The sequence below is a fragment of the Lagopus muta genome, chromosome 1, assembly GCF_023343835.1.
Source record: "Lagopus muta isolate bLagMut1 chromosome 1, bLagMut1 primary, whole genome shotgun sequence".
Classification (NCBI taxonomy): Eukaryota; Metazoa; Chordata; class Aves; order Galliformes; family Phasianidae; genus Lagopus; species Lagopus muta.
In genome coordinates, this window is record NC_064433.1 from 188,318,811 (window position 1) to 188,344,755 (window position 25,945).

The 25,945-nt window shown below is 39.4% G+C and overlaps 1 protein-coding gene across 11 annotated transcripts in view; it reads right to left on the reverse strand.

Annotated features, from left to right (window-relative positions):
- DLG2 (discs large MAGUK scaffold protein 2) overlaps positions 1-25,945 on the reverse strand; it is a 994,028-nt gene that overhangs the window by 883,921 nt on the left and 84,162 nt on the right. The window contains exon 1 of one of the 11 annotated variants that reach the window (XM_048939910.1): positions 24,407-24,449. The exons of the other annotated variants lie outside the window; for them this stretch is intronic. Within the exon in view, the coding sequence (XP_048795867.1) occupies positions 24,407-24,434 (28 nt within the window). The 5' untranslated portion in view covers positions 24,435-24,449. Of the gene's footprint in view, positions 1-24,406; positions 24,450-25,945 lie in introns of those variants that run through there. 11 annotated transcript variants of the gene reach the window in all.

A 25,945-nucleotide genomic window follows, 5' to 3' on the forward strand; every position in this document is an offset into this window, starting at 1 on the left:
AGACACACATTCCCAAAGCCCAGTAGCAGTGTAAGAGAATTTTTATAAAAACCCTATGGCAATCTGTAAGGAATTAGCAATAATTGCTCCCTGGAGTTGTTTTTTTTCAACCTACAAAGAAGCATCTTCATGCACAATCCTTTTCAAACATCACTTTATTCCTTAATATAAAACTAAGAAAACAGTGTTAAATCACAATTTCCTTCCCAGTTCCTTCATCTACAAAAGCAACTCTTTTTCACTGCACACACCTCTCAGCGGAATCAGGCTTACCTGGTCAGCTCAGTGCCCTGCTTTTTAGTGGAGCATCACCCTCTTTACTAAATAACCAACTTTTATTTTGGTACCAAAGCACATGACCCCAGCTTCTCTAGTGCACGGTGCCCATCAGGTAACGTGAGAAGCTGTAAACTGCAGCTCAGTCCTCATTTCTGATGTCAAACATATGTGATGATGGGGCCACAGTCTCAACCTTCATCTCCCACCCACATTCCCAGTGCAGCTGGTTGCTTGCCCGTATTCCAGGACAATCAGGAACAATGTCTTGGTTTACAGGCAGCACTGTCCCAAGGGACACTGTAATGCAGTGAGTAAGCAGAGACCATCACACAAGCTGTAGTGGATGGATGTTGACTATGTAAATGTAGATGCCTGATACTCAAGAGGGTTTTTTTCTTACTGCCCAGCTATTTTTAACTCTGAAGATGACAAGTTAACACTTAAAAGAAAATATGCAAAAGATAGGATGGTGAAGGAATAAAGTTCCAAGTAATTTAAGACCAGCCTATCTCCTTGATATGTGCCTAAAATGCAGGAAAAGCACAAACACGTGCAGAAAACTAGGTTAATTATATTCCAAGTCACACCACTTCAGCTGCCTCTTTCTTCCCCTTCATTTTACTAGTGGGAAGTGTAATGTCAGTGGTAAAAACAGGGAAGTAAGAACTTCAGGCTGCAGATTCTATTTGCAGTTTTTCCGCTGACTTGCTGTGTGACCTCGGGCAAATCAGTCTCTCTGCACTCCAGCTTAACCTTCCGTAAAGTTGAGATACAACTGCTTTGACTTACCTATAGGCTTACAGTGGGCATTACACAGTTCAGTTAATTAATGTCCATTTGAATGAATTTCAGTACAAGTTCAAATTATTACGGGTTGCACTTTTATAAACTCTAGCTTGCGACCCTTGAACAAATTTGCCATGAAGCCTAGTGCAAATCTTATGATTGCTGCTCTGGTTTGATAAATTGTACTTTAAATGAAGCCTTTCACTGGAGCAACTGTGACTTTCATTATCTACACTTAACATTTTCAGTCACTGCACTAATTGGTCTAACCTTGTATTGCAGGTTTCAGTGAACATCAGAAGACTTCATTGGTCATGCTTGAATTTGTTTTACTTTATAGTCTCATGGGTTTAGTAACAGCCAAGAGAGTTCATGTAAATTCATTGGCATTTGCTGGTCTCCACTTGGAAGGAGAAAATTTTGTATCCCTCATACAAGTCCTTGGAGGTCTAGAATCTACTGCTCTCATTATCTTTGTTCTCATGTTGTTGCTTGGCTTATGGACTCAGTACAACTTCTTTTTTAACTTCTGTAATTTATATTTCCACTCAATATGAACTTATGTATTTATTCATGAAATAATTTTGCATTTTTTTTCCACTGGCTCTTCCAGGGAAGAAGTTCTGTGTTACAGAATCATAGAAATGTTTGAGTTGGAAAGGGCCCCCAGAGGTCATCTAGTCCAACTCCTCTACAATGAACAGGGACACCTACAGCTGGATCAGGTGCTCAGAACTCTGTCCAGGCTGACCTTGAGTGTCTACAGAGTTGGGGTGTCCACCACCTTTCTGGGCAACCTGTTCCAGTGCTTCACTATCCTGGTGTTGTTTCCTTAAGAGTACCCTTGTCTCCTTAAAACTTACAGTAGACAGTGGGAGAACATGAGGAAATGCTTTGCAAAAAATGCTGTTCCTTAATTAGCCATTGTTTTGTACAACTTTGACAGTTATCGTGGAGATATTAACATTATGAGCTCAATACTATGATTATTAACCATGTATAATTTTCCAAGATAAATTATTTGTGAAGTCTTACTGCGGCAGTTTTGAAAATGTCTGATGGGAAAACTCAAGGAAGCATAAAGGAATATGCTAAATAAAAGTCATTATGTATATACTAATAACAGATGTGACCCATAGCCTGTGAATTAGTTTGCTGTTTGCTAGTATCTTATCACAGAAAACAAAGAAAAAGAGTATGTGCAGCTCCAAATAATGGTGGGCTGCAAACAGGGGAACAACCCAGCTGAACCTAAAGCATAGCAGCAATTCAGAGGCACCATCTTAGAAATGCAAAAGCAAACTGGCTTCAGAGGGGACGCAAAAGCTTACATTGTCAGCCTCCTAACATTAAAGCAGTTGGCGAGTTAAATATAGACTGCAAACTTCAGGGATTCCTATCAAGCCTTTCTATGAATTAGGATATGTTATGGAGATAAAGTCCATTTGTCATATTTGCTACGAAGTCTGGGCTGGATATCACGGATGTTGACAGCTGTAACAGCCAAAATTAGTTTGCACTCATCTACTAATGCCGGTTGTGGACAACCCCAAGAATGTGGAGCAGTTCAGGTCTCACAGAGTGACAGGGACTCAGTGCTGGCTCCCGGGGATAACACTGCTTTGTACACATGGACTCACTCTTGATTCATGTTCTGGAAGTGCCTCCTGAATCTATAGTATCAGAGGGCTGAGTTCAATTCAAGATTAAGTAACTTAAGCAGAGTTCTCTCGTGCCTCCATGTGAATTAAGTGCCTAAGCTCCTGTAGGCAGAGTCAGTACCCTAAATGTCTGAGGTTCCCACAGGGTTGGCAGATATGGTACACACTTCTGGAAATGCAAATGAAGGTTTAAACTGGGACAAAACACTTGCCTCTCATGGTGGATAGAGGGTGAACAAGATCTCAATGGGAGCACAGCCCCTTTGGCAGCTCCACCAGTTGTGTTGACTTGACTTCTGTTCGTGACAACTGGAGCTAACACAGGACATTTGTCAACATCGAAGTGCAGGTACACTAATATGGAACCACATCACAATCTGAGTATCCCTCGTGTGAGAAGGCAGTTCTGAAAACCTGAGTGGACTCCAGGGATTTTCATGGCACTTTTTCCCTTCTAGTAAGAACTTGGTTTGGGGCTAAAGCTGGTATTTGTATTTGCATTATATTTCACAGAATTTATATTCCATAGAGTTGGAAGGGATGTTTAGCTCTGCCTAGTCAACTCCCCTGCAATGAAGAGGGACACCTACAGGTCTGGTCAGGTGCTCAGATCCCCGTGTAGCCTGACCTTGAATGTCTCCAAGAACAGAGCATCGACCACCTCTTTGGGGCGCCTGTTCCAGGGCCTCTCCACTCTTAGTGTAAAAAACTTCTTCCTTATATCCAATTAAATCTCCCCTCTTTTAGTTTGAAACCATTTCTCTTTGTTCTATCACAACAGACCTTTCTAAGTAGTCTGTCCCCTTCCTTCTTATAGTTCCCCTTTTGATATCGATAGGCTACTCTCTGGTCTCCCCGGACCCTTCTCATTTCCAGAATGAACAGCCCCAGCTCTCTCAGCTTGTCTTTATATAGAAAGTGTTCCACCCCTGGGATCATTTTTGTGGCCCTCCTATGGATGTACTTCAATAGATCCATTGTGCCTCCAATTTTATACACTTATTGGTTTGCTTTCTGTGTTTGTAGATAAAGATTTAGGACCAGTTTTGGTACTGCAGGTCTTCTCTTTCATAGTTCTCCAGCAATACACGGTTAGCCTTAAAAGTCTTGTGCTGTTAATCAACCTTTTGAGTAACTCTTGAATTGTTGAATAGAACATGAAAAACATTCATAAAGCATGAAAGGCTAAACATTGTATCTAGCACAATGTAGTTATTGATAAAAACATACTTTTTTCCCCTAAAAATCAAAACATGCAAAAAATTAGGGAAAGAGTCTTAAAAATGATTCTGCCACTAACTCACTATATTGCCCATGGTAATTCAGTCTATGAGTAATAAGTACTTATTATGTGCACAGTCAGGTTGTGTAGATCAATTTATTAGTATTTCTGTCATGCTTCAACGAAATCAAACATGATAGGCTAAGCTCTCTTATTATGTTCTCCTTGCTATGCTTGCCATAAGAAAAGGCTAGGCATTGTTCTAATAAGATAAGGATATTCTATCAGTTCTTGGAATGATAAATCATGTCAGAAAATGCAATTCAATTCATTATTTAAATCATGTCAGGAAGTGAACTTCATTTTCTAAAATTAAGAGGAAAGGTTTCAGATGATACCTTGGATGTAGACAGAGAACTAATAAATACTGATCATTCAAAATAAATTATTAAGAAGTTCTCCAAAGGCAGACAAATATAACAAGAAGTTGCAAGGCTATCCCTGCATAATGGCTTCACATTCATTACATCTCAGCAACAAATTTTAAAAGTAATGCCACACATTTTTGTATGCCATTGTTGACAGCAACAGATGTTCATCTTCTACACCTACAGAGCCAAACATTTCCCAGAAGTATAGGGAAAGTGTTGGGAGGGGGGTTATAAAATGTGCACTCAAAAGTCAATGAAGAAACATACGGATACTCCCTTTGATGTATGAGTTCTAGTCCTATGCACAAAGTTCAATGTTCAGTGGTCACCTCTGTGATGCTGAGTGCACTTCATGCCTTGAAAGACCATTTAGAGGGCCAGAGGCTGAAGTAAATAAATCTGTCCTTGACTAACTCTTAGTGTACTAATGCTAAGTGTTAATCTGAAGCTGGCAGAGGGAGTAGAAGCTCCTGTGAGGCATGAGATCCTATCAGCACTAACAGTCTCTGTTACCACTGATCAAGTCTCTCCAGCAGTTTTTCCATTCAAGATTGCCTTCTTCTGTCGGCTAGGAGTCAAGAGCTTCTATCTATGACAAGAATTCAGCTCAGAACCTGCTTTTTTTTTTTTTTTTTTTTTAAATGAGAACTGCTCCAAAAGTAATGCCTTCTATTTTATTATTTTGGCCCACAGTGTCAGATGTTGGTGGGATGGCAGTAGAGACTGAACGTTCCCACCAATATTTCATTACATTTTGTTGCCCTGTGACAGATGGAGCAGAGGGATAGTCTGACAAAATAGGATCTGATGTGGAAGTGCGTGTGAAGCAAAAGTGTGTCACTGAATTCCTCCATGTGGAAAAAATGGCACCCACTGGCTTTCATCAACACTTGCTGAAATTTTATGGAGACCAAACAGTGCATGTTAGCACAGTGAAGTGGTGAGTGGTGCATTTCAGCAGTGGCTACAGTGACATGAAAGACAAGTGATGTTCCAGCCATGCTCATGTGTCACACCACAAAATAGTGTCTCAGCGAGCTCATCCAAGAAAAATGGTTAATGGTGGTGACTGTGTCTAAATTAGTGTTTTGTAGATGAGAATTTGCTTGATCAAACAGTGTTACTGTGCTCTTTGTTTTGTTGTAGTTTCCATGGCAGTAAATAGGAGGCATTATATTTGGAGCAACCTATATACTTAGGTTTCACCTTCTCTTGCACAACTTTGGTCTCACCACTCACATGTTAACTTGGGAAAGAAAACAGCTGATGCACCACACTGGCTGGCAATACAAGATGCTATTGCCCCACGGGCTCCCACTCCTGTAGGTTGTGTTTGGCAAGCTCTAAGCTCCTTGCGTTCTAAGACACTTTAGAAAGTCTTCTTGGCCCAGTGTGCAAGTCTTGCCAAGGTGGAAGCAGATCTTTGCACAAAGAACTCTGCAAATAACACCATGTAGACACTTTCACCCTTTTTTGTGCTGCAGGGCCTCGAAAAGGGAATGTCTGAAAAGTATATTGTGTGGGTAAACATATGGAAGATTATAAGATTATAATAGGACCTGACTTGGATTTAATTCAGCTTTTTATTATAAGGTGCAGTGCCTTGTGGTTTTAACTGCAAAGTACATTCTAGTTAATAAAAATGGCTTTGCTGTGTAAAAGCCAGCCTTTAGAGGTGAGATAGGCCAGAGGACTGCAGGCATGCTGCTGCCAGGAGATCTGCTGGTGCTATTCAACACTGTAACAGCAAGGGCTGCACAATCACAAAAATGAGGAAAGGAGGAAAGGAAACAGATTCACTGCAATTGCCGCCCACCTGTGCACAGAAAAAAATCTGTCCTTGGTATTGTGAGAAGCTGACTTCCCCCTGTGAGACTCTGTCAAACTGAGGGATAATGATTCAGGTGGCAAATAATCCATAGGCATATTTACAAACCCAGGACAGAAGAAGTTAGGCAGCGGGAGAAAACTTAGTGCTGTAACAAGGGATCCTACCGCGGCTTTGGCTGCAAAGCTGAAATATGGCATTATGCCTGTGTATTTCATTTACTCACAATTTCTCTTGCTGTTCTACATAGCAAAAAGAATAGCTGCACAGTAGTGGGAATGAACATGCCAGGTGGTTATGGGCTCAGAATTACCATTTTTTATTTATTATCTTCTTACAAATGCAGTGTTAATTAAGGTTCAGAAGCAGCAACTGACAAATAGTTGTCTGCAAATGTAAAAGTTCTTCCAACTAATGAGAATTTCTTACACAAAGAGGATGTGCTACAGTGTTGTGTTCAATATGGAAATCTGGGAATCTGGGACTTCGTTCAACGAATGCATGCAGAGCACTCCGCCGTTAATGGAGAAGATGTAATTAAAGTACCCACGAGCCACCAGCATGTGGGGACACCTAATGGACATTATGGAAAGCAGTGCATTGTGTTGGACTACTGTTCTCAGCAGTTTGTTTCTCAAAAAGAAAAAAAAAAAAAAGGAAGAAAAGCCACAGCTGCAAGTTGATGCTGGTGAGCCGAATGCTGAGTGACATAATCCCAGTCATTAAGTCATAGGAATAAGCTTGACTGATCAATCAGCAAAACCTGCGTGTCTGCTCAAGAGGCTGCACTGACGTGACCAAAAAGCAAAGGAATTGCCAGCAAGCTTCCAAGCCTGCAGCGCATGTGTACAAAGTGCAGCACAAATCCTCACACTTCTTTAATAACATCCAGGGAAGATCTACACCTGGAGCTTGAAGGGGCTGCCAACAACAGACAAGGAATGTCACCCAAGGCATCACAAAGGGTCGTCAATGTCTGTTACCCCATTGCTGCGCATTGCTGCAGCCCAGGAGCAGGAACAGGTCCTGTCCTGCTGCCTGGGGATGTGCATTGGATGGTGTGACCCCCTGTGCAGGACACAGGGGATATGCCTGTGAGCATTATTATTATTATCATTATTTCATCCACACCAGATGTATCTCCCTGCCAAAGCAAAAGCCCTGAGAAATTTCAGCAGAAAGCTCAAGTGGAGCTTGATTGCTCTCTTATAACGAGGAATGAGGGAACCTGCTTTGACATGATGGTTGTATTCCAGATGTATAAACCATTGTATATCCAGGATGTATAAACAGGCTTTTCCTCTGACTTTTGTTGCTCATAAAGAATTCCTTGGTAGGGATTACTTTGCCAGGATTGTGCTGGCGAAGCAGTCAAGGACAGGGGAGAACAGCCTGACACTGAGCAGCCTGCCCGTAGCCACAATGAGTTCCTGAATGATTAATGATGTGATGGATTTATCCTGCTAACAGAAGGGAATAGCTTGTGGTCTTTAATGGCCAGAAATGTAACACTCATAAAAGGAGGAGGAGAGGGTTGCTCAAAGCAAATCATAGCACAACCTGTGCCCATCACTTCCACAGTACTGTTTGGAGCCATGCTGCAGGAGGAAGGCGTAATAAATAAATCCATCAGTAACAGGCACTTTCACAATTGATAGATTAACACAACAATATCTTAAGGCTCAGTTATAACAGCTATTTGTGAGTAATGTTATCAACCTGAACTCATTTTTACAAGGCTAAATCCTTAAGGAGTTTCCTACTACTGCATCAAAATTATGGCTTTAGAAATAAATTTTCAGATTATAGGAGCTCCTTCAAACTGTATTCACTATTCATGAAAAAAGATTTGTGAGGCACAAACTTATAAACATGGATGAGTAAATCTTGTTCTGTTGTTTTTCGTGCTTTTTTTTTTTTTTTTTTTTTTAATCAGAATCGTGTTATATTCTGAGAAATAAATAATGGTGGAGATCTATATTGATAAGACAGTGGTGGCCAGGAGAGCCATGGAGAATCTTTCTATCGTGCCCTTAGGCTAACACACACAGAACTGCATTGGTATGCACGAGAGATACAGCTAACCCTGCCACTTGTGAAAGGGTTGCAGAGCTGTTCTGCTTAGATTAAAAATAAGAATAAACAGTCTTCTTATTGCCACATGTCTTCAGTGTGAAAGTGCTCATCTATAAAGGAGCTGGGGTGAAAAATTAAGCATCCATGGTGGACTGAAGGAAATTGGACAAAGTCATGACTGAGTTAATCAACACTGGCTTCTGCTATTCCAAACTGAACTTGTATTTTCACTTTTACAGCAGTAGCCATGTGAACTCAAGAACCTGTGGAAAAGAGCTAACGATTAAAGCAAGTAGTGACAAAAAATCACATGGAGACAATGGAATGGGTGAGAGATCCCTTCCCTCCCTTTGGTCTTCATGCTGCATAACTGCATTTATATCCTGTGTGCATTGATCTGCATCAAACAGACATAGAATATGACCCCTTAATGATCTGTCCAGGACTTGGAAAAATGTGTTAGTTTAAAAAAAAAAAGTGCAAGATGCAACAATACATTTCCTTCATTAGTCATTTTTTTGGCAACTCAAAATCACCAGAATTCATGGTGTCTTTATAATGATCATGTTCGTTATAAACAAACTCCTAAAATGATATGATCTAAGCTACAAGCTGTCAAAAATGTTTGTTAAATATAAGCTGACAGCACTGGAAATATGCTCAGCTGAATAACAGCAAAGTTTCTGTACAAAATATTATTAACAGTTCATGATCTTTCACATGCACTGTTCATTTGTTAGAACATATAGCCTGAAAGATGCCATCAGTACAAATCTAAAAAGAGATTTTTCTTCAGCAGCTTTTTCTAAATGCTCTGTCAGGGACTGCCCATAAGTCAAGTAGCACTCTCCATGTAATGGAAGTATTTGACAAAATGATTCAACCTCACATTATATTGTTTTGTTAAGAAATACCTCCATAAATCTCTCATTCTCCCAAAAATCACATCAATCATGTTGAGAACCAATACAGGCAAATCTGTTTTGCTTTGAAAAAAGCAAATACTTCTCCAAATTATGATTTGCTGTTTCCTAAGCTGTTTCACGTATTTTTTTCAGATTGGTTTGGCGAATGTCTTCATCCTTAACAAGCCAAATAACAAACATTTGGGACAGGGTTTTACAGATGTTTCCAAAATATTTCATCAAAGACAGACCGTAAATATAGCCTAAAAGAGCCAATCATAGCCTTAATTCTCTGGTAAATGGAAATCCATCATCATATGTAATACGTTTTCTCAATGCAAATGGCACCAAAAATTTTGAGTCCCAGAATAATACTGCCAATAGGAAAGAAAATCAAGATGTAAAGGATCAAAATGTAGTTTTTGCTGTTCTGCTGATAGTATTCTCAATTCCCTGAAGTTTGTTGTTGCTCCCTTAGCAGGACAATGGGAACCTCATGGCATATGAACCTGGTGGATACTCAGCTATGAAGGGGAAGGAAGAGAAACGGTGCTGGCATATGGAGCTGTTGCTTGAGATGGAAAGAATCACGGCTAGATCCCATGCTTACAAGCACTTAGGTCATCTGGGCCCTCTCTAATCAGTATTTTCTACTGGAAAGCAAGTTTCCTTCCTGGAAATTTCCAGTATTTCTACTATTGGAATTTTTTGCTTAATGAAAACATTAATGCTTCAATACTGATACTGTGAAGACTTCTCAAAAAAATATGGATAAAAAGCTTAGATTGCAGATATGGAAAAAAAAAATTCTTTGTTGTTATATGTTTATATAGATATATATATATCCCTGTAGGGATAATTGAACATTTTCATTTCTCAGTGCTAGAAATCACATCCCTGAAACACCCTAATACAGACTGATTAATATATGTATAAAAATCCTTTTTTCCTTCTTCAGAAGTATTTTTCTTTAGCATCAATTAACTTTCTTACTTTGCTTAAGATTGAGTAATTATGAACCTAACTCAGATTTTTACATTTATAACTCTCCGGAATGCGCAATCTGACAACTTTAGCTACAGAAATTGAAGATTACATCTAAGAAAATTGGTGACTAAGGCAAAGGAGCAGTAAAAACTCAAGAACAACTGTTTCCAAAGGAGGAAACAGAAAAGTGAAAGCAAGAGTTTGGCAGGCTGACTTTCTTTGGATTACTTCAACATCAGATGTACCAGACTTGTACATTAGCCTGTGACTGAGGCTAGGAAAATTGTTGATCACAATGTGCTGCACAAACATGAATACTGAGCTTCTGGATAAAGATGCAAGTATAGAGAGGGATGCATTTCATAAGAGAATGCAAAGGGAAAAGGGAACAATTGAATGTTTTGTAACAGATATGGTTTTTTTGAGACTCATGTAGTTTTGGAGGGCTTCTGAAATTCCTAATTCTTGAGATCAGATTCTATTGGGAAAAAGACTACCAAATCCAAGGGAAAAACAAACAAACAAAAAAAAGGAAAACCAAGAATGCAAGGAATTCCTTATCCAAACTACAGAATGAAAAATAGAGAATGTTTCCAAGACTCAAGACCACAACAAAACTCAAGTACAGATTTTAAAAGAAAAATAACACAAAGTGGACAAGATTAGAAAATCTGTCAAGAGGAGTCTGCCAATTGCAAATAGAAGGAATTTGCAAACCTTGTGCAGAAGAGCTAAACCAGAACAGACCCAAAGCAGTATCTGTCCCCTTTGGAAAGACCTGTATTTGCAAGAGTCAGAAGCCAGAATGTATAAAAAGAAGCAAACTACTGCAGTGCAATTCATAGAATAAAAGAATCAAAGAAATACAGAGTGATTATATTCAGAAGAGACTTCTGGGTCCATCTGGTCCAATCCCTGCCTTAGTAGGATGTCCAAAGCAGGATGCCCAGCACAATGTCCAGGTGGGTTTTAAAAATCTCCAATGAGGGAGAATCCACAACCTCACCAGGCAACTTGTTTAAGGCTTGAAAGATTTGAGTTTTTGCTGATTAGTTGAAAATGGCTGGATAGTTTAATGTGATATCTGAATTTACATGAATGCACTTGAAAACATGCCTGCATTGAATACAGATAAGGAACCATAGATGATGCTGTGGAGAAAAGATTCCTCTTATAGGTTTATGGATTTGAAACAAGGATAAAGCAAAATCTTGAAAAGATAAGATTTGTAATTGTTTCAGGGAAAGAGAGTATTGATTCAAGGTCAGAAAACATGGCAAATGCTAAGGCTCATTGTAAGAGCTTACACTGTAGGACAGAAGCTTATGAAGGTAGAAAATCAATTCTGTGATGTCTTTAATGGCATTGGAAACCTGTCAACAGAATGTAAGATAAGGACAATGGAACTCAATTGTCTTGTCATAATTGTCCCTAGAAATCTTCCAACAGTGCTCAGGCAATAATGTCAACAAGTACAACAAATGCTTCAGTCTAATGTATGTGTATTTGTATGATTAAGAATATCCTTCTATTACCAACAATTGTCTGCCAATGCTACAGTACAAGCTGAAATTTTCCAAAAATAATTCAGGATACTGACAACTTGTTTGGAAAATGGCATCCTCAATCCTTTTAAAAACATTCAAGAAACTTTATGAAGTAGATATCTTATTCATCAATATTAGATTTATATAAAACCTGAATAAAGAAGGAAAGCTATCCAATAAAACACTTAGTGACGATATCCCTGGAAATTGTAGATCTATGGAGAAATTCAGATGTTTGTCCACAGAAATGTCTGCGTGATGATTTGGATTGACTCCTCCTGCCGAAGAGAAATAGCACTATTATGAAAATTAAATTTGTAGTTTCACATGTACTCATAAGCATGAAGGAGATTTTACACGTAAAATCTTGGGCCTGACATACCACACATGATAATGACAAATAGTAGGTCACAATTCGATTGTTCTAAGTTTAAACACTTTGTAAAAATTTAAGCGCCTGATATCCAGATCATCCATAATCTGAGCTTTGTGGGAAAATCTATAAAAATTGTTTGAATTGTGCTTTGAAAAAACAAGTGAATTTAGATTTAGATTTCCATCTTGCATGCCCAAGTTACAAATACTTGATTTTCAGCTTCAGAAGTCTGGGCATGTTGTATGTGTGGAGAAAGGCCCAGAGGCGAAGCAATTTTCTTATGAGGTGCATAAAAGAGCAAAACGAAAATTCAGGAATCATTGGATACATTCTTATCTTCATATCCCACTTCCCAAATACAGAAAACATAAATCCTATGAGTTCCTTAATTGTTTTGGAGCATTTTTTTTGAGTTTCATATTTGGTTAAATATAGCAGCAAGTCAGTGAAATTTTAAGAACATTGTGCCTTTCTGTTTGTCCTCAGAATAGTGCTACCCTGACACCCTTCCAAATATTCTAAATAATGTATACACACTCCAAGTCTGTTTTATTAATTTATACTGTGGTCAGCATCTGCAACTGGTCATAGATTTGTTGCAAACAGTGTAAGAACTTCTTGTTGGGAAGATGATACCCACCCTTGTCCTTGCTGGTGGCAGTCTCAAGCCATAAGGCATGATATATCAGATCCCTTTGCCCCACAATACAGTAAGTCTGGATACTTTCTGTGTGCACATAAAGTATGAAGTCTCTTTTTTTGTTGATTTTTTTGGCTTTGATTTCCTCTTGTGGACACTTTCCATTGTAAAAAAAATCATTTCTATATTTTCCCAATTTTCAGTTCTTAATTATGTAAATAGCCTTATTTTAGCCAAGATGAAAAAAAGAAATCCAATTTTCTTTTGGCTTTACATTTTTTATCCATTTCCCTCCTCTTTGTCCCTTTCCTAAATTAAAAATCTCAGTCTATTAAATCACTTTTCATATCAGAGTTGCTGTACCTTTCATCATACATCTCCTATCATCTCTATCATGCTCCAAGATATCATGCTGTGATATCTATTTTTTTCAATAAAATGGCCAGTCTTGAACAATGTTAAAATGGGCTTCAACAGCTGATTTGTTTAAAAGATTTTATAATGTCCTTTGTGTTGTTTGTCATTTCACTGTTTAGGAATTCTCAGGTCTTCTCAACATTGTTATTACAAATGTGCATGAACCAAGAATCTTCATTATACCATCTACACTGATGTCATGTCCTTGACAATTAAAAAATAAATACTAGTTGTGACATATATCTTGTTTTTATTGTGTCATACAATATATTATTCAGATAAATTAGACACATTCAGAATACCAAGGTTCAGCCAAAATACGACCTGGAGAAGGGAAAATTAGCTGTCAGCATGGGTTCTTATAAATATCAGAACAAATCAAACTTCCAGGATTGGAAAGGAATACATGTGAGGAAACAAAGAACAAAGCAAGAAAACAAATCAACAAAGTAAAGTTCAAAATATTTCTTAAATCCTGTTTTTGTTTTTACAGGAAATAACCAAATTTGGATGGCAAAAAGCAAGAATATTTCATGTTAGATCACTGTTTCATGCCAATTCAAGTTTAATAGTGGGGATATGTAGTTACCATCACCTTGTAGCAGCTGGAGGTCTCCATAACATGGGTGAAAGAATCTGGGTCTAACAGACTGTGAAAAAAACAGCCACTTATGCCAGGGATACTTTATTTCTAGTCACCACATTTGCTGACATTCCCATTAGAGGAAGCAAGCACTGTTAAAATCCAAATTCATCTTATGCCTTGTGACTTCCAAAAAATTGACAAATCTTGTCAAACTTATTTAAATGAAGGCTAGGTAAATCTGAATCTGCATTAATGCTCTATGTTCAGCTATTGAGTGCAGTTAAAACAATTTCAAAAACTTAGCGGTCTTTTCCTTTGAAGTTTGTAAAGTTATTATGACAAAATCTCTGTCTTCAGGCAAATGCACACAAGTTTATGTTTATGCATGTGTTAAAGACGAGTGGATCTCTCACAACTTTACATTAAGCACAATGGTACACCACTGCAGAACTCGGTCAAAATGTGCAACTCCCTTTGAGATTAAAAAAACATATTTTGACAATCCTGATAACACAGCTTTAGCCTAAGAATTTATACTGAAAACAAACAAAAAACCTAGCAGATATGCTAAAGAGAATTCATAAATATTAATTTGACATTTCTACCACCACAAATAAATAAAAGCTATAAAGTCAAGTATTTATAATACTTGAGAGATGCTTCTGTGTTCTGTATCTTATCCATTGTGGGCTTTGGTTAGTGTTTTTCCATTATTTATATTTCCAGTCCAATTTGCTCTCCAAAATATGCTGCGTTTTACTGGGAACATAAGTGTGAATTTTTCATTTCAAAAAGGTAGATGAGAGGAGTGGATAGGGGACCTGTCTGTTTATTTGCTACTTGAAATGCAGATAGAAGGCAGGCAGCTGCAGATAAAAAGAGTCCCTCCCTTTCATACCAAGTAGCAGTGGTTAATTGTGATGCATTGGGAAGTATACTCATTGTCAAGAAACAGACACATTAATCTTGAGAAATGTCATCAGGCAGATCAAGTCACATTTGTCAATAAAATCCAAATGGCTTTGTCAGTTTGTAGATAACAAAGAGATGACTTAACTTGAAAAAAAAAGACGTAGTTCCATCTTAATGGCATTTTCCTCTAAATTCAAAATGTAGACTCTTGCCCACTGACTTCAGTCAGAATTCAGGTACTGTATTTCTGAATCAATTTCAGAGAATTTTCTCTCTGATTCCTCTATAAAAATAATTTAATGAAGGTCCCCATCCTTCTTTCGCACCCTCTATAAAGGCAGCTAATTCTGAAATTCCCTTCTGCTTGTGACATTCAGCCTCAGACTTTCTAGGATGAGTCAGTGGCAGCACTTTAGTGAGACAGTCAGATACAACACCCAGCAGTGTGGAGCTGGACAAGTGCTCTGAGTGCACTGAAAAGCTTCAGACTTTTGCCGCAGTATGGGGTTCTACTGCAAGATTCCCATGGACATGCAGTAGTTGACCATGTTTGGACTCAACTCCAACCTCTTGTACCAACCACTGAAACCTTAAAAATATATATATATTATGGAATCTTGGGATTGTAGAATATCCTGAGTTGAAAGGCACCCATAAGGATCATCGAGTCCAACTCCAGGCTCCACACAGGACCACCAAAATGTCTGAGAACAGTGTCGAGATGCTCTTTCAGCTCCAGCATCTTGGTGCCATGCCCACTGCCCTGGGCAGCCTGCCATGGTTCCATGCCCACCACCCTCTGGTAAAGAACCTTTTCCTAACTCTGCTCTGACCCACCATGAAGCCTCCTCTTCTCTGGGTTGAACAAACCGAGGAACCTCCTCTGCTCCTCACATCTTCCCCTGAAGACCCTCTGTAGCCCTATTTGACTGTACCTAAGACAAAATCTAAAGCTATTATATTGATTATATTATTCCATGAGGAATATAAAGGGATGCCATTCCTGCAATAAACCTTTTATGGTACATTTCATCTGTCTACCTGTTCTGCTACAGTTGGAGGGCCAATGGATGAAGGAATCTGTGCAAAACACCTCTTTAGGAACCAGTCCCTCAGAGAACACTGACAGTAACCAGCCAAGCTTCAGACTTCTCTGCTGTACAAAAACTATTTTTTACTCCTTCCTGACTTGGTTCCAGCAGAAAACATGATGAATAGTAGCCAAGAAAATGATGTAATATCTTCTACCATGACATGATGCCCAGTTAGAAGAAAAGTGTACTCTTTTGCTTAAATTTCCATTATAATAAAGTTCAAATGAACAGACAATAGTGTGGGCTGGGGACAGGAGGAAAGAAAGAGGCAAGAAAAAGTGGCACAGGCTTGATACTGTTCCTCATCTGTGATTAGAATGCAGCAAAGTTTATTTCAGAATCCCTCAGATCATGGACCACGTACCTGTTCAGGTAGGTGACTAAAAAGAAGATCTTTCTTTGAAACAGAAAACATCAGAGCCTTCCAGACAGCCAGGGAATACAAGGAATATCCATCAGCATGAAAAGGATCTGCACTGGCACTGAATCAACTTGTCAAGGCTCCTGTAAGGCATCGCACGAAAGACTTCTAAAATGACTTGAAAGTTGTTTTGTTTTTGTTCCTTCCAAATATGAGGGTAAGCATGGGAAAGGTGATCATTTGGAAACGTAACAACAAGAGAAAGGGAGCTGGCATCAACAGCTCATCAAAGATGGAAGCTGGCATTTAGAAATGAACAAGAGACGACAAGCCGTGTGGGGAGGAGACAAGGAGGTTGTTCAAAATGAAAACAACATGATGTTGTATAAACAGAGGTAGGGGATGTAACAGAAGAAGGAAGGAAGAAGGTGATAGTGTCAGTGCAGCGGGGTATGAAAATGCCTCTGCCCGTGAATTTGAATCAGTTTAAGCAGGAGAATGTTATATGTGCTATCACCAGCAAAAAGAACCTTGCGATGTGATGCAAGGCAGTGAGAGCCAGAATAAGATTTCTAGTTATGTCGCAGTTACAAAAAGACCACTTCCTTACCAGAAAGAGTGTAGAAGGATTGGCAAGAAAATACTCAATAATCTCATGTCTTTGTGCTGATTTGAACTGATATCTACATGAGCCAGATCTGCCAGAAAAGAAACCCAAGAGCATTGTTTGGACTGAATAAAACTGCCTGGAGGAGACAGGTAAGTATGCAACCCATCAAGATGGATGTGGTAAGATTAATTTGTGCTTACTGATAACAGTGCCAAGAAACAAGGAAAAGAGGAGTTAAAAAAGAAAAAGGGCAGGTCTTGGTGTCATCCTCACTGAAAGCTAAGCAGGGTCAGAAGGTGACAAATGTAATTCAAAATGTGACATTACAGGATCACTAACTGTGATTCAAAAGAAGTTGGAATCACTTGAGGAGAAGGAATGGTCACTGGCATCAAGAGCAGCAGGAGGTCAGTGAGGGCAGCAACACATACAAAGGTTTGGCTTGGCAAGAGATGCTGCAGGCTGGTAAAAGCAGGCAAGGAAGTCTGAATCAGAATCAGAAGAGAAAGTTTTATTTTAAGACAAAATCTCTCACTTCATCTGCTCTGTATTCTTTCGTATTTTTGGCTTTATGCACATAGAATTTCCTACTTGTATAACTCCTAAGAAGTGTACAAATGGAGAAGAACTATTGAGATCACAGTCCTATAGTTGGGTAAAAGCTATTGGATAGCTGCTGTGTACCCAGTGCCACATGTCAGGATTTCTTATACAAACTCCACAGCCAAAGGAACTGAACAGCTGCACTGCTCTTCTACACTTGAGGATAACACCAGGGTAAGGCTTATCTTCAAGAGGGGAGGACTGAGATCTTGTGCTATAAAGACAGGCAGAGAAGCTGGCATGGAACAGCAGCTCAGGCTTTCAATATTGGAGCTCCCTGGCTTGATGTGCCAGGCGTCACTGCAAACCAGCAGCTATCACAGTTGCTGTTTTGCATTGCCTCAGTAGAATTACAGAATCCTTAGAATTGGAAGAGACCTCTGAAGCCCATCTACTAACAAAATGGCACCTTTTAGAAGAAAACTGCTCTTCAAAATTTGACATAAAACTAAAGATTGTCTTTAATAACTAAATATTTGTGCTAACCTAACTTAATTTGTAAGATTTTCTTCTATTTCTCTATTACTTCCACTTTTTAATGGACTCCTCTAGCCTTGATGGGTTTCCTTTTAATTTAATATACTCAGGATCACAGTTTCAGCAAGTTATTTAATGAGAAGGGAGAAAAACCTTTACCTCTCTCAACATGAACAGAGCTTCAGTTACAGTGAAATAACGAACATGCACTCATCAAACTGGCATTTAACCCAATGACTCAATGGGTGTAATTCCCATTAACAATCGTTTAAATGAATAGAACTGCAAGCTCTGGACCAGTTAATGAAGGATACTAATTAGCTGCAGTAGCACAGAAGAAGCCATGTTAACTAAACTGACAAATTTCTGCACTAAAAAAGCCATCAAGCTCCTACTTGTAATGAGGTTAATTTAAACCCAGTGTTGAGCAAGACCAGAACTCCAGCTCAAAGGGGACCCTCATCTTCCTTCTCCCAATTGCAAAAGGGAAAACAGGTTTTAGGTTGAAAATGTCCAGTTTTGACTGTGTTGCAGACCATCTTGCTCTTCTTTCCCAGCAGTCCATGGCAAAAATCAGCCTGGCTCACTTGCTTCAAGGTTAGTCCTCATTGCTGATAAGCCCAACACAGCTGGATACAGGATTCACCTCGTGTCATAGAAACTTGAATTCCCAGTAAACACTGCAGCTTCAGTGATGGATTTTCACCAGAGAATCTGCTCTTGTTCTGTAGCTTTCAGCTGTGCTACAATGTCACTTCTCTCCAAAGTCTCTGTTTAAGAAACTTTGAATGCTCTACTAGAAATAGTATAAAATTAGGTATGTCTTCCCTCTTTATTAGATTTCATTTCTGTACTAAGACATGATCATCTTATCTGACTCTTTGGGCTCTCTTTGCTTGCTTTATTCTGTTTTTCATTCCATCTCAGCATCACCCAGAAAGCTTCTGCAAAATTTCATGGGTAGCATTCAGTGGCCTGGTGTGGTAACACTTTTTTTCTTAAGCTCCTTCACCTTTGCTTCCCTTTGTTTTGCTTTTCACAAGTCTGTACCACTGATTTTAAAGTCAGTGCTGAATCTATGCAGTCAGAATCGGGTGTAAAAGCTCTTGGAGTGGCTAGAGATGCCATCATGGTCTATTCTCAGGCATTTTGCTTGGCTTTGCACCTGACGCAATGAAATATTCTGCTAATGGCACAGTTTGTGGAACAGACTAGAACTTAGCTCTCTGTCTCATAGTATCTCCAGTTCATTAGGACCAATAAGACAAAAAGATATCGTCAATACAATTGGCAGATATGACTTAACACCCTGAAACAAGAAGGGTGGTGAGGCCCTGGCACAGGATGCCCATAGAAGCTGTGGATGCCCCATCCTGAGAGGTGTTCAGTGCCAGTCTGGATGGGACATTGGGCAGCCTGACTAGATGATCTTTGAGGTCATTTCAACACCAGCCTATGATTCTAAGGGCTCAAGATAATTTTTTTCTCCAAGACTACTCTTCTGAGTGTAGTCATGCCTTTTAAAAGAATGCTGTTCCATTTTCAACAGCAGAGACCATCAGGATTAATGGTTAATGCTGAATGCAGGCAGACCTCCAGTGAGAATAGTTTTGGTATTTGTCAGATTCATATTTGTTCATTGTTTCTTGGCTTTAGTCCATTTTTTTAAGAGGAAGGATGGGCTGCTTTGCTTTACTGGATTTGCAAGCACAAATGGAGAAGATAAGAGCTTCCTAATACTGCCTGAAAAGACCACAGATGGGAAATCATACAGACCATCACCTCATTAATGTTACATCTAATTTTTTTTGGACTCTGCTGACAGTTTGCCATGCTAAAAGCAAATGTTGCTCAACTGAAATGAACAATATTGTGCTTGTTCACCGCTGTATTCAGAGTTAGCAATTGCCTGTCACAGCAAGCTGAACTTAATGCCAGATGTTACTATCTCTTGCTGCAACTGATAATACAGTTCTAGAATGAAAACAATAATATTACTTTTGCAAAGATCTGTAGATGTTAGAATCCAGATTCTCAGATTCTGGGAACTAACACAAGCTAGTTTACATCAGCTGAGACTTTGGTCCCGTATCTCAAATTGAAGAACCAAATTAGAAACTAGAAACTGATAACTTAGAAGAGGAATGAAAATCAAATAAGGAATATAAATCAGAGGTTAATAAATTTTATCAGAGGTTACTCAGCATTAAAGAAGCTCTCAAAACATTTAAACACATTTGAAAACAAGTCTTTGAAGTATCTGTAGATGGCTTTCAGTTTTTTGCAACAGCTTCTTTTGTACCTATTTAGGGACCTGTACAATTGAGCATGTTTGATACTGGGAGTGGGGAATTGGAAGAGCTGTGCTTCTGTTTGATGATAGCAAGTAGAGACCGACAACAACAACAACAACAAAAAAGTCATTTTAAATGGAAAGATGAAATAAAAGCACTGAGATCTCTACTTGTGAAATTTGTGCTTAAGATCAGTTAGGATTAAATGATGCATTTTTTTAGAAAATGAAATACGTGGTTTTCCATAAGCATAAATTCTTACTTTTCCCCAGACTTTCCTAGACAGATTAGAGAGGCAATTTTTAAACTAATAAGTAGGAAATCTTCTCAACACCAGTGAGTTTAGCTTCCTGCATGCTCTTGAGAATATCTAGTCAAAGAGAACTGCCTAATTTATATTTTCTAAGTAGAAGATAAAGATAATTATTTTTAAGTGGAAAAATAATTGCCATTAGAAATTAATTCCAGTAGTAGAGAAAATCCAAGGCACCAATTTACAATTTTCTCTCTTCTCTTTATTCGGGGATAAACTACAGAGGTGATCAATAATGAGGAATAACCAAAGTTTGTTTCTGTTGCTAATGCCTCTTAAAACTAGCAGACAGCCTTTCCACAGAGAAAAAAAACTCCGAGACCTTCCAAAAAGGCTAAGTGGAAAAGGTACCATCAGAAATGTAGAACCGTAAAACTGTAGAATTACAGAATGTTTGGGTTGGAAGGGCCCATTAAGACCCTATAGTTTCAAGGCCACAGTCATGGGCAGGGACATCTCTCAGTAGATCCAGTTGCTCAAAGGCCCTTTCAATCTGGCCTTGAACATTCTTAGAGGATGGAGCACCCACAATTTCTCTGGGCCTTTGGATGGTTCCAGTGCCTCATCACTATCATAACAACATGAAAGCCTCCTGAGTCCTGCTGTGTTGTCTCTCCAACAAATATAGGGGTGGCTGAAGTCTTCCATTATGACCAGGGCTTGTGAACATGAGGCTGCTCCTTGTCCACAATGGTCCTTACTCACTTGGTCATCTTGGTTGAATAGCCTGTAGCAGATCCCTTCTACCATGTCACCTGTTTCTGCCTTCCCTTTCATTCTGACCCATTATCTCCTCATCCATCCCAAGACATCTTGAAGTCATTTGTAATTACATAGAAGGTGACATCCTGTCTTTGTTTCCCCTGTCTGTCCTTCCTAAAGATCCTGTATTCTTCCAACATTGCAGTCATAGAAGCCATCCCACCACATCTCTGTGATGCCAAAGGATAAAGAAGATGATGAGGAGAAAGAACAGCTAATACTGGTGGAAACAATGAAAAAGATGTCAGAAGCTGATGGGACATCAGACTGCAGACACTAGGTAAAGCATCCCAGCAGCATCTCCTGCTCCTGGAAGTCTCCACAGAGCTGGTGGATGCAATTCCCAGAGCCTTGAGAGGACAAGGTAAAGAAATACACGTTGGGGCCACTCAGTTTCTCATGTAGCTTCTCCTGGTAGCATCTGACACTACAAAGCCCTCTGAAGGCTACAGATAGTCGTGCTGGAAGCAGATCATAAACCAGTACCCTACAGTTACTTGTGCACTCCCACAGTGGTCTTGGCTCTTCTTTCTCCCACCAGATTTGCTTAATTACATGTCCAACTTAAACAGAAGCACCATCTAGTCCCTGAATGGACTACCACCTTGCCCACTGCACATGCAAGCTGTTCAGTCTAATGCTACTCTTGCTACCTTTAAGAGGAAACTAAGAGGAAAAAAAACCCTGTTTCCAGCATCTTCTGTGGCAGCACCATATATTTGGAGTGCATTGTACTTCACATTTTTATATAATAGTTTCATAGTCAAACTCTGCCTGGCACATCTGTATATTATATGAAAACTGCAGAGCCTCCAAAATCCATTGTTAAGAACAAATGTACCTTCTGACCAAATTGCATTTCACTGTCACCTGTTGTTGACATAGGATAAAATGCCATCTAAACCTTCCCCAGTTGTTCCACTTCCAAATTATTTGAGCACTATTTTGATTTTGTAGTGCTTCGTTACTCCACTTGGTATTTCCATAGTTTGCTTTGTTCCTGCTACTACTGAACAAAGGAAGCATACAATCTCTCTGTGTTACCTCAGCAGCAACAGCATCCAACAAATGCAGTACACAGAATTAAATTTTAATTCTGCCCCCAGCCCAAACCCACACACTTCTCAGGGAAGGCTGAGGTCTTCAGTTTGTAAGGGCATGAAGAAGCTCTATCAAAGAAGCAAGTTGCTATAGCAACATGCGTTATAAATGAGAATTTATAGTTTGGGGTTGGGGGAGGAGGAAGCAGGAGGTGTTATTCAAAGAATGTAGGTCTGAGTCTGTAAGCTGTGTGCATCAAGCATGAACAGCTCTGTCTGGGAATACTCACAGTGTCATTACGCACTCCACATTTCTGATTTCTGAGCTTTTTTACTGCATTTTGTTTATGTTTGCAAACCTTTTCCTTGCACTTATAGTGACAAGCATCCCACCTTTGGTTTTCCATGAAACTCAGTGTCCTTTTTCTATTTTGAAGTACCCTATTCCATGCTCGCTGTTGAGCCTGTGAGTTCCATTTATTCAGGTTTTCTTCCTTGAAATAGTATCTCCACCTTATCAATATATTCACATGGCTTTCTTCTTATCCTAGTTACCTAGGAGAATATTTTGGCTGAATTGCCTCTGTATTTCTCTCCTGCTTCTTGATTAAAGCTCTTGCACAGCTGCAATGCCTGACAAAGTTCCCCAAGCACACACACAGCTGCTTGCAGTCAGCTGCAGGCATTCTTGTCCAGGGAGGTCTGAAATGAAGCTGGACACCCCACCACCTGTTACAACATGTTTTAATAACTCAGGATAAACATATTTTCTATAGAAACAGAAATTCTTAGTGATGGTTTATTATGAACATGCCCTTGGGTTTAGGAGCTGACACTATGTTGCTTCCCAAAGTGGACTATAGAGATGGAGTTCATCCATCATGACAGAATGATCCACCCATGATGGATGAACTGACAAGCAATGGGAAAAGTGTGAAAAGTTAAGTATAAGATCAGGCTTTCGGGTAACAGAACCTAATTCTCTTGGCTGCAAAAAGCCTCTGGGACATTGGACAAACCATGCAGTATGTTATTGTCTCTATTTCCCCTGTGTGAATTGAAGACTTTACCACTTTGCAGTGCACAAGCGCGCTGTGAGGACTTGGGCATCAATAGGGACAGCACTGTAAGCTCCACAGCAAGGAGAAACTTTCCCCTTATGTCATGGATGTGAGTCTGTACTCATTTCCTATGCTCAGATAAACTTCAAGGCCAATTTTACTGCTGTCTGTGACTGCACTTAGAATACTGAATCATAGAGCATTACAAGTCAGAAGGGACCCGTACAGATCATTGAGCCCAACTCCTGGCTCTACACAATGTAACTTAAGAATTTGGAGTTACTGAAATTCAGAGAATAATGTTAATTTTTGAGTATGAGTCAGCCAAATTGATTTCCAGACTGATCAGTGTTCATGCACAACTAAAGGTGTTTTGTTTTGTTTTGTTTTTTCCTACATTTACCAATTCTCAGCATTGCAGCGCAGGTGTAAGAATTATTTCCACTAGAAAGCACCTCCCGAGTCATCTGGCCAGTTCACCTCTGTGTACACACAGCCCAAGACAGCCAGGCACACCAAGAGGAACCTCACTAGTTCCTCTTCTTCCTCACTAGGAGCCAGCTCGTTTCTCTGCTTTGCAACATGTTTAAGATATTTCCACTCGTGATTTTTCTATATCTAGTTTTCTGTAAACTGACTTGAAAGATGGCAGTGGAAAATGAAACACATTTTCAGTATGTTATGAGTATATCAATATGGTTTTTATCTCTTTGACTGAGCAAGTGCCTATTCCATTGTATCAAAATTAGCACATGACATTTCAGTAAAGCAGAAGATATATAAGAAATCTCCAGGACAAAAGCACATTCCAGTCTCTCAACTTTCACATCTTGTGAAAAAAAGGAAAGCTCACAACAAAAGACATTGAATTGTTTTCTACCAAATATAGAGATTAAAGAGCCTCAGCTATTCCACAGCTCTTGTCCTGATTCGCTTTGTTCATGCTGTTGCAGGTTCAAGAGGAAGCTGCCTGACAAAAGCTTCACCCATAATCACAGGCAGGAGGTATGGAAAAGCAATCTCTGAATGCCATGACTTATTCAAAGTCTATTACTAAAATAAACTGTTTATGAGTTAGTTTAGTCTCTGTTTAGTATCCTATTTTTAGTACAGTTAGAAAGTAAAATATGCCACTTACAGTGAACCAAAACTTCCCTTGTTTCCATGGAAATGTTTAGCAGGCTGAAGTTTTACTGGACTGGTAAATACAAAGCTCGTTACCATCCAGCTTAATCCCCACGGCTGCCTCTCGAGTGCACCATCACGCTATGGAACCCTTTACACTGCAAAGCACTCCTTAATGACAGCTGATTTCTAATCCAGTGCAAGGACTGAGCAAGATCCCCTTGAATATGTGTAACAGAGATGGGGGCAGGGAGAGCCACCAAGCCACATGCTCATTAGCTAGAAATTGTGTTTCAGCAGTGGGCCCTTCTATAATCCCACAAAGTTCAAAGGATGACCTGCTGTTTTGTTATTATGCAGACACTCCCTGCCACTGAAGTTTTCTTCTAGCTCTGATAGTTGTGCACGTGAAATGCTTGTCTTTACTGATATAACTTCTGCTTTATCCCAGAATAGGTGAGATAAGAATTAGCTTTATTTTATTTTTGTGGTTTATTGTTGAAGATCTCTACTCAAATACTAATAGTGATGCTTGCTACAGAAATATCATATATGATAAATCAATAATGCTCAGCAAGATTCGTGACTGTAGGCTGGTTTGCAGGGGAGGGGTGAAGGTGTCTTTAGGCATTTTTTAGAGGAAGGAAGTCATCTGAAAATCGCTACAAATCAACCAATAACTTGTGATTACAACAAACTGCATACTTCATGCGCATATCAATTTTTTGGCACATTCAGGGGCAGAAAGCTGGCAACACAGAAAACGAGAAGCAAGTCCTGCTCAGCCACAGTCTCAGAGTTGACCTTGGTTTGACTTCACCTTTCTGTACACTTCCTTGTCCCCATGCCAGACACCTCTTCAAGTTCAGCTCCTTGCACCAGCTTTGATGCTTGTCAAGTCTTCTACCAAGGTAATTCAACTCACTAATTTGATAGAAAAACATGCACTTTTTTTCTGGGTATTTTTCTTTTAGCTCAGCAAACCAAATAAGTGCAGCAAGGGGCCAATGAGTGACAATGCCAACATGCATGGCCAGAAATGAGTGACCATTTCAACAGCAGCCATTAGGTTGCAACAGCTGCATATATGAAATATATACATTAAGTCACCGAAGCATCTTTTACCCAAATAACATCCACAATTAGCCTCACTTTGTGCCTAAAAAAATCTGAAAATTTACATCTGCAATGAGCAGAGAGCATGAAAATCAAAACTCATTGTAGAATCATAAAGTTATAGAATGGCTTAGGTTGAAAGAGTCCCTGAACCCAACCAGTTCCAAACCCCTGCCATGGGCTGGTTGCTCCCCACCAGCTCAGGCTGCCCAGGACCCATCCAGCCTGGCCTTGAGCACCTCCAGGGATGGGGCACCCACAGCTTCTCTGAGCAGCCTGCGCCTCTGAGTAAAGAATTTCATCCTAACATCTCTCCTAGATTTCCCTCTTTTACTTGAAAGCCATTCTTCATTGTCCTATCAGTATTAAACTGTGTAAAAATTCTCCCCTCCTCCTTCTAAACACCTTGCAAGTACTGGAAAGACACTGCTGTACC